The sequence below is a fragment of the Tachysurus vachellii genome, chromosome 3, assembly GCF_030014155.1.
Source record: "Tachysurus vachellii isolate PV-2020 chromosome 3, HZAU_Pvac_v1, whole genome shotgun sequence".
NCBI lineage: Eukaryota > Metazoa > Chordata > Actinopteri > Siluriformes > Bagridae > Tachysurus > Tachysurus vachellii.
Window position 1 is genome coordinate 27883862 of NC_083462.1, and position 9740 is coordinate 27893601.

The following is a 9740-nucleotide window of genomic DNA, read 5'->3' on the forward strand; positions in this document are numbered from 1 at the left end:
GTCTCACTGTACACAACAAGCCCTTTGTCGGCTATCCATATCATTGTCGACCAACCCTACTTTTCGCTGTGCACTGAACTGTAACAAATTGCATTAAATGTTGATTCCAGTTGTCCCAAACAGCTGATGCCATAGTGTTCCAGAATGCAAAGAGAAACAGGATTATTTCAACCTGTTACAGACGTTAATACTTATACTTAGTCCATGACCAAATGAAGCAGTATCGATGTACTCATTGATAGAGATTTCTAAGCACTTTTGTAAGTTGCTCTGTGTAAGGTTTGCCAAATGTCATAAATGAAAATGTAAATATAGCTAGACTATTAAAACCTGTTAGCTACATTAGCTCTGTAGTTCCACTGAAAATAAAAAAGAAAGTTCAATGTCAAAAAATTTCTTTTTTCGGATCCACTACCTATGGTAAGAGAGACTACAGTTAAGGTAAGAGAATATGGTATATCCACTACAGGTAAGAGCGAAATTGTGTACACATGTGTTTTCATAACCATTAAACCTACAGTGCTCAGCATAAATGAGTACACCCCCTTTAAAAAGTAACATTTTAAACAATATCTCAATGAACACAAAACAATTGTCCAAAATGTTGACAAGACTAAGTTTAATATAACATCTGTTTAACTTATAACATGAAAGTAAAGTTAATAATTTATTTTAAAATACACATTTTTCAGTTTAACTCAAATTAGGGTGATGCAAAAATGAGTACACCCCACTGAAAGTATCTGGAGCAAAGCAAAATTTTAGACTACAAATATCTAATTTAACAAGAATACAACCACTTGAGTCTAATTATTCATTACTCAGGTGTCCGTTGTCTATAAAAGGGTGTTAGGCTACATCCCATTTCATGCTGTCAGCAATGGCACCACATGGAAGAGAAATGTCACAAGACCTGAGAAAGAAAATAATTTCTCTACATCAGAAAGGTGAAGGCTACAAGAAGATCAGCAAAGCTTTACTAATCAGTCAGAATACTGTAGCAAAAATGGTACAAAAATTAAAAAAGATGGAACTGCAACCATCTCACAGACACGTCCAGGCCGTCCACGGAAGTTAACACCTCGAGAAGAGCGTCTTCTGATGAGAAGGGTTGAAGAAAATCGGCATGCAAGTTCACTGCAGTTATCTAAAGAAGTAGAAAGCCAAACTGGGAAGACTATTTCCCGTGACACAATACAGCGTACACTGCACAGGAATGCCATGGATGGGTACCGTCCATGAAAGAAACCTCCCCTAAAGGCCAGGCACAAAATAGCCTACCTAGAGTTTGCCAAGGCCCATCCTGACAAAGATGAAGACTACTGGGACTCTATACTCTGGAGTGATGAGACCAAGATAAATGTTTTTGGAACTGATAGCTTCAAAACTGTATGGCGTCGCAAAGGTGAGGAATACAAAGAAAAATGCATGAGACATGGTGGTGGCAGTATCCTTATGTGGGGCTGCATGAGTGCTGCTGGTGTCGGGGAGCTGCATTTCACTGATGGTATCATGAATTCACAGATGTACTGCTCTATACTGAAAGAGAAGATGCTACCATCACTCCGGGCCCTTGGTTGTTGTGCACTTTTCCAATATGACAATAATCCTAAACACACATCTAAGGCCACTGTTGGATTTCTGAAGAACAGGGTAAAAGTTATTCAGTGGCCAAGTATGTCTCCTGATCTGAACCCAATTGAACACCTATGGGGAATTGTGAAGAGAAAAGTTGAGCATCACTCTCCATCCAGCATCCAATCTCTAAAAGAGGTCATTCTTGAAGAATGGAAAAAATTGGATATTGCAAAATGTTGCCAGCTTGTCCATTCCATGCCTAGAATACTTGGTGCTGTCATTAACAATCATGGAGGCCATACAAAGTACTAGATGTAGTCTACTTCTTGTGGGGTGTACTCATTTTTGCATCACCCTAATTTGAGTTAAACTGAAAAATGTGTATTTTAAAATAAATTATTAACTTTACTTTCATGTTATAAGTTAAACAGATGTTATATTAAACTTAGTCTTGTCAACATTTTGGACAATTGTTTTGTGTTCATTGAGATATTGTTTAAAATGTTACTTTTTAAAGGGGGTGTACTCATTTATGCTGAGCACTGTACCTATCCAGGTCCCTTTATAGTTTATCGTTTGCAAGCTACTGGATAATCCATGTTTCCTAATGCAAACAAACAGGCCGTGCTATTCTGATATACAGTTTTAGAGTAAATGCAGTCTATTTGGAAATACATGTTAAATGTTAACATTTTACATACTGCTTACTAAAAGTCTGTAAATCTTTGGACAGAATGAACTGTGATTGTGTTCAGAAGTGTCACAGCCTGCTTTTGTGGCTCGGTATTCTGTTTTTTACATATGTTGAAAACACACTCATTAGAAGCTAGTAAGCCTTTTCTTTGAAAGGAAGACATTTACCTTGTAAAATTGTCTTGAGGCTTTGGATAAATGCTAATACTCAGGCTTCACTTGCACACTTGTTCACTAAGCTCTTTTAGCTATAAGTTCTATTCAGTTTCTAGGGCTGAGAGGATTACTGTGTACTGAGTAGTTTTTCAGGATAACGCAGCAAAAACAAACAAAAAAAAAAAGCATTGTGTGTACATCCTAGTCTAGTGGATAAACTGAGGAAATTCATCACAAACTGTTACTTTGCTGACATAAAAAGCTTTTTGGGCAAATTATTGATTACATTGTCACGCTTTTATTTTTTTTAGTCAGCACAAGAGTCAGCGTTTGTGGCCATTTGTTCCATTTCATTTAGTACAATAAATCCAGTAGGTTCCACATAAAATCCTTCAAAATTATAATGGATTTTATTGATTCTCTAAACCCAGTTATAGACTCCTTACTAAGCAGGACATGAGTTCACATCACATTGAAGTGCTAGCTTAAAAGTTAATAGGTGCACAAAGAAATCCTGACACATTCATTTCTACTAAAGGATAATTATTCATTCTTAATGTCTAATGTGTTAAAAGTTAAATATCCTGACAAAACCTCAAACATTATGCATGCCTGTGTGTGTGTGAGTGTGTGTGTGTGCATGCGTGCGTGCATGTGTGTGTGTCACAAACGCTGTAATACTCAGCATTTCAGTATTAATGTTTTAAACAATCAATGGATTAAAATTCAACACTAGTACAGATCATTTGGAAAAGTTTTTAAAGCTGTTTCAGGCCACAGACTTCGGTGATTTTACCTGGGCCACTTAATTGCCCAATCGCAGGCTGTTTGTACAGGAACTCATGTTGGAATTAATTTGTTTGTTTGTTTGTTTGTTTGTTTAAAACTTGATGACAAGAAGTAACACTGGTAGTACATTACTGCAGCACTATGTTGATTGGACAAAGTGTCCAAATTCAGTCTTTATTTGTTGCATACTTTAGGGATTGATCAAATCATAAAAAATAGAATCTATAAGAATATAAATAAATAAATAAACAAATAAACAAAAAAATAAAAATAAATTCTAAGAATAAAATCTCAATAAAATTACACTAGAAATCAAATGTATTGTACACATGGGAAAGGGAAGAAAGAATATGAAAAAATATAAAAACTTATGTATGAGTGTAGATCAGTGGTAGAACAGCATGACTACTATGAATAAAGTGCTGATGAGACAATGTGTGCAATTGTGCAATATATGCTGTGTTAAAAAAAGGTAGTGTGAAATCCCCAGGTTCTATGTATTGTCCTACACTACCTTGCTTATACAGTAACACAGACAGTACAGTGTGGATAATCTCATTCATTTTTGGAAATGGAAATGAATCAGGGCATGGAAGACTTTATTATCCACCACATATACATTAGAGCACAGAGGAATACTTTTCTTCTCATATCCCAACTGAGGAGGTTGGGGTTGGAGCACAGGGGCAGCTATGACACAGTGCCCCTGGAGCAGGAATGGTTAAAGGCCTTGCTCAAGGGCCTAACAGTGCCAGCTTGGCGATTCCGGGGCTTTAACACCGATCCTCTGATCAACAACCCAGAGCCTTAACCACTTGAGACACCACTGCACCAAACAAAACAGGGGAGAGCATGAACGCAGTCCCCCACTGTCAGAAATTATGCAGTCAAGATTCCCTCATTTGGGGAATTTGCTAAATTCAGCACAGCCTGAATGCACTGACAAGCCTCTCTTTGTGCAAACCACCTCTTTCATCGTGGAATTGGCCATGACAAGTATTTGAAAGTGTATTTGAAAGTGCTAGCCTCAACATAGCTAGCCTGTTTACCAACTATGGTTTGATTCGTTAGATTTATCAATTCCAACATGTGATTTCATCATTTCATGTCAATATTGAATATCTGAATATGGGGTCAGGTAGTTAATTAATGTACTGTTAATTTACTGATTGAGTTTGTCACTGTGTATCATACTGTAATGTTTACTATAAAGGTTACTAGGATAAAGGTAAGACTTGTTTAATAAGAATTTATGGCAGCATTCTGACAGCACTGACCGACACGGACCATGTACAGTGTGCTGGAAGTGAAAGATTAATCTGTACTGCCCTCCTCTGGAGAACTGGCTTATGTCTGTGCAAAATTATATAGTATATAAATATAAAATATTATATTACATTTATATTTATAAATAAAAATAAGGTAAGTGATTTAGGGACTCTAATATTCTTAAGAAATACTGCCACTTCAGGCCAAAGTTTAGAAGATTGTAAAGTCACAATACCATGTGACAAGACATATTATGTCTTGAGATTAACTATGAATATACTCTAGATACCAGTCCAGTCCATGACGTTCCTGGGCTAATCCACAGATTCAGTGGGTGAACAGGTAGGGGAGAATCCCCAAGACTTTACTATGCCAAAAATGTGAAAATATTATCTAGACCCTCCTCTAGTCTCTCTCTCTCTCTCTCTCTCTCTCTCTCTCTCTCTCTCTCTCTCTCTCTCTCTCTCTCTCTCTCTCTGTCTGTCTCTCAACAGTGCTAAAGCATTTATTCTTCACTGCATTATCACATCTGAGAGTTCCCATTAATTCACCTAACAACAACCTGCTCCTCCACTGATACCCTGCATGCTACCAACATTTTGTTTATATGGTGTTAGTACTGTTTTTTCTGTACATCCCTTAACACAGTAAGTCAAGTTTTTTGATAGCAAAAGTGCAAATGTGCAGAATGTATAGGTTTACAATTGCACATTTGCACTTTTGCCATCAAAAAACTATGCACTAAAACATCTAGGCACAAGAAGAGTTTCTTTTCACAGGCCACATGCATTTTGCATAGCTAGCACATTTTTCAAAGTGGAAGGCTTATTTTAAGCTCTGTGGCAACACTGTCCTACACTAGTCAGTCCCTTTTGCCCTGGCTTTTTGGCCGAGTGGTTAAGGTGCTGGACTATCCATTGGAAGGTTGTGAGTTCGAATCCCAGCTCCACCAGGCTGCCACTACTGGGCCTCTGAGCATGGCCCTTAATGCTCAGTTGTATAAAATGAGATAAAAATGTAAGTCACTCTGGATAAGGGCAACTGCTAAATGCTGGAATTGTCCAGAAAATGTATCCCTGGTTATCATTATGTTATGTCTAATTAAAGTTCATACTTTTCTAAGTAGATCTTCATGACAGCACATCCTAAAGAGAAAAGATATTTTAAAATATTTTAATGACATATGATGCCATAGACTGATGATGTAATGTATTGGACTGGACTGTGCCAGCTTAATCTGTCATCACTGATAGCTTTGCCATATGTGTGCAACCATTGCAGGTCTTTGCATAATATAACACGTTTGGGAAAAGATCACACACCCACACACACTCCCTTGAATTTTTAGCCCAACACACACACACACACACACACAGCCTCGACATGAACCGCACTAGAGAGAGAGAGAGAGAGCGAGAGAGAGAGAGAGAGAGAGAGAGAGAGAGAGAGAGAGAGAGAGAGAGACGGATGCTGAATAGAGGGGCGTCACATTTACTGTAGGGAAAAATCACAGCTGTAATGCACATCTGCCAGGATTGTAGCAAAAAAGGGTCCCAAACCGGAGGTAAGTGATTGTTTACGATCGATAAAGATAAGTAAATAAAGAATACGTTCCCAGAGCCGTAGATCTTTACATTGAATTATGATATTGTATAAAATAAACATCACCTTACTGGCTGCAGAATAAAAAGAGCGCAATGTAAGATAATTGCGGTGTGAGCATGCGCACCGAGTTGCGCTTATTTATAATAACAGAAACAATCTGTGAATGATTTATAGGATACTCGAGCAAATTTCCCAATCCTCTGACATGCTGCTAATGATATTCAGGATAAAAAATAATAATAAAAAAAAAAAAAAAACAACAACAATGCATCCTTATTTTGATTTCAGGTGGCTTTATAATCATTTGTAATGGTTTATGTTTATGAGTTGATAACAGCATTTAAATGTCAGACATGTGGTGATGTGGTGATCTTCCACTTCAGGCACTAAAGCAAAACACTTACAGAGCTTTCATGTTTATATAGCTTATACAATCATTCAATTAAAGTGTAGTAATTCAATTATCACAATAAGTGGACATTTAAAAAAAAACAATGAATCAATGTGTGAAAATGTTTCATGGAAATTCCTGAAAGTAAGTGAAACATCATCTTGGTGTGTATGAACACAGGGAAACGCAGGTTCTAAAAACTAGCCATATACTTTTATGACAAACATTTCCCATACAAAAGGTCGTTCAGATGCTCTGGTGTTTATTTTTACCCTTGATATACCCTGTTAATCATCACCAAAAATTTTGAGGGGTAGTCTTAGATATTTCTACGAATATGGACCTTCTAGGCTCAACTAGAATTTTATATTTTATTATAATATACTAAAATATTATATGAATGACTTGAATAATAGGCTACTTAACATCAGCACTTGAGAACATGAGATCTTAACATCGTTTTGTGTCTCCAACAGAAACAGCATGTTGGTCAGTGTGTAAGTTATCTTGCAATGTGATCAATGGAAAACAAGCAGGACCTCACATCTCAAAGTCTCTCAAACATTGTCACCGAAGGTCTTAAAAGCTGAACTCATATCTAAAAATAAAGAAGGTCAGTAGTATTTTAAGATGAAATAATAAAGAACTAGTGTTTTATTGTAAGTGTAACTTGTGAGTGCTTCTGTTATATCCATCATCTCTGGAAGAATCATGGGTTGTGGAGGCTCTAGGACAGACGCTTTGGAACCACGGTACCTGGAAAGCTGGACCAAAGAGACAGAATCTACTTGGCTGACCAGCACAGATACAGACATTCCACTGTCTTCAATCCACCACATCCCCTCAGAGACCTCTTCTGCGGTTGTGTTTGCATCAGAGAAAACAGACAACTCTGGTAAGAAAACACTGTAAATAATTATATAGTTTGCTATAATCAACTGCATTGTTTCACCAAAAGAGTGCATTGACCTATGGGAGAATACTGTCAAGACACCAGTATATTCAGCTTCAGTTGTCATGGTGATGGCTCCATTGCTTCTGCAGTTCACTAGATGGGATGGGCTTTGCTTTACACAATAAAAGCTCCTTTAAAATAAGAATATTACAGTGTTAAAGAAAAATAGGTTTGAACTATGACAAGGGCAATTTTGAATGGGCTTGAATCTTCATTCATTCATTCATTTTCTACCGCTTATCCGAACTACCTCGGGTCACGGGGAGCCTGTGCCTATCTCAGGCGTCATCGGGCATCAAGGCAGGATACACCCTGGACGCAGGTGCCAACCCATCGCAGGGCACACACACTCATTCACTCACACACTACGGACAATTTTCCAGAGATGCCAATCAACCTACCATGCATGTCTTTGGACCGGGGGAGGAAACCGGAGTACCCGGAGGAAACCCCCAAGGCACGGGGAGAACATGCAAACTCCACACACACAAGGTGGAGGCGGGAATTGAACCCCCAACCCTGGAGGTGTGAGGCGAACGTGCTAACCACTAAGCCACAGATCGGCTTAAAAATCGAAATAAAAATATTTAGCCCCATTATTTGTTATTTTCCATATGATTCTTAATAACATGTCATTTATTTTCTGTAATCGGTATGTAGCTGTTTCAGTTTTCCATCCAGCATTAGGTGCATATAGGATTTATTTCGAGCGAAGTATAAGAATCATCTGCTTTCTACCTTCATTATACTTAAAGCTCAATACTGGACCTATCCATATTTTTTGGATGGGTGCTGACTCTTATGATATGAGCCAAAGGTGTGAGTCATTCTGTTGCCTATTTTTGATTCCTCTCTATTTACACTGACAGATATATTCGACGATGGCCTGCCAGCTCCTGCTCAAGCGTACCTGAAGGTTTGTTCTGCAATGTCTGAGGTGAGACTGAATGATGTGAAAGGTGGTGGTCCTCACACTATACTGGCCTCTCAAGAACAGGAGGGTCTGCCCTCCTCACCAGGCACCACAGTGCAGAGGAGAAGTGTTGTTCGCACTGAAGAGATTGTGAGTTTAAACTTTTCATTCATTTTCATTAGACACTTATTTATTTTCTTCAGAATTGCTTCATTATAAATATAGCATGCCATAAAACAATGATATACATATTTGTGTAGAGTAAATACTGGTTCGGGAAGAAAGAGCAAGAAAAGCTTCTTTATTTATTAGCCAAAGAGACTGAGATGTGTTGGACATGAGATGTCCTCAGATTCGTCTATAAATAAATATCAAGGCACTGTGTTTATGTAACAAAAACATATCGCAGATGTTCTTATACTAGCCATAACATTCAATTATTCAGGAAACCCGCTGAAGACCTATTCTAATGCTACCTTGTTTTATCCTTTCTTCACGTCACAACTGCGGAGTAGAATTGTACATAACGAGCAGACGTGCAAATTACATAATTTGACATCAAATAAATATCACAAAGTGTATTGTACAATGATTTTACAATCTGTAATCACCATCCTTCCTTTTTTTTTTCTCGGTAAACCAAGTGGCAAGACAGCAGGATGTCCACTAAGCAGGTGACCATCACTGTAACTCAGAGTATTCGTCAAGTGGACAAGAGCGGAAAGATCAAAGAAAAATCCCACACTACTTATGAGATCATGAAACCTCGGGACTGTTTGAAGGAAGCAGAAGCAGACTCTGTTCTGAAGTGAGACAAGAGCTCAGCTTAGAGACCGATGTGAAGAGACTCAATTACTTCATTTATACCAGATACTTTTTTTTTATTTATTTATCACTCTCCATTGCCATGTGTTCAGTATAATAAGGGCAACGGAGTTATGAAATGGTACTCTGGAAAAACAGGGTAGATTTTATGACAATCAAAGCAAACACCAGAAGACCTTTTAAGCTATTTAAAATGGAAGTATAATCAAAGACACATGGCGACATGAGTGCCTTTTAAAGGTTTGATGTCTAATTTACTTTTGCTATTGAGACAAGTGGGATTTTATTGGGGAGTATTAAGCATATTAATATAATAACTGGGCTGCACAGTGGACTGGTGGGTAATCAATGCTGAATCACAGTACCATGATTCAATCCTGAACTCTGGTTCCTATATGCAGAGATTCACATCTTTTCCCAATGTTCACTTGGGTTTTCTGCCCAAAAATGTTACGTTACGCAAACTGGCTATGCTAATTTGCTACAAGGTGTGAATAGGTGCATGAATGGTCCTGTTCCATCCAGGGTAAATTCTCCTGCATTGCACCAAATGTAACCTGGATTAG

The 9740-nt window shown here is 37.9% G+C and overlaps 1 protein-coding gene and 1 non-coding gene across 2 annotated transcripts; one reads left to right on the top strand and one right to left on the bottom strand.

Moving 5' to 3' along the window:
* Nucleotides 1-4057: 4057 nt before the first annotated feature.
* Nucleotides 4058-4220, bottom strand: LOC132843678 (U1 spliceosomal RNA). Its single transcript, XR_009648215.1, has one exon. It is a non-coding gene; the product is annotated as a U1 spliceosomal RNA (small nuclear RNA).
* A 1784-nt stretch (nt 4221-6004) lies between these two features.
* On the top strand, nt 6005-9161 carry baalcb (BAALC binder of MAP3K1 and KLF4 b). The gene is made up of 5 exons (XM_060866579.1): nt 6005-6049; nt 6958-7094; nt 7189-7376; nt 8306-8499; nt 8994-9161. Exons 3-5 carry the CDS (start codon nt 7193-7195, stop codon nt 9159-9161), a joined length of 546 nt encoding a protein of 181 aa, XP_060722562.1. The 5' UTR covers nt 6005-6049; nt 6958-7094; nt 7189-7192.
* Nucleotides 9162-9740: the final 579 nt, after the last annotated feature.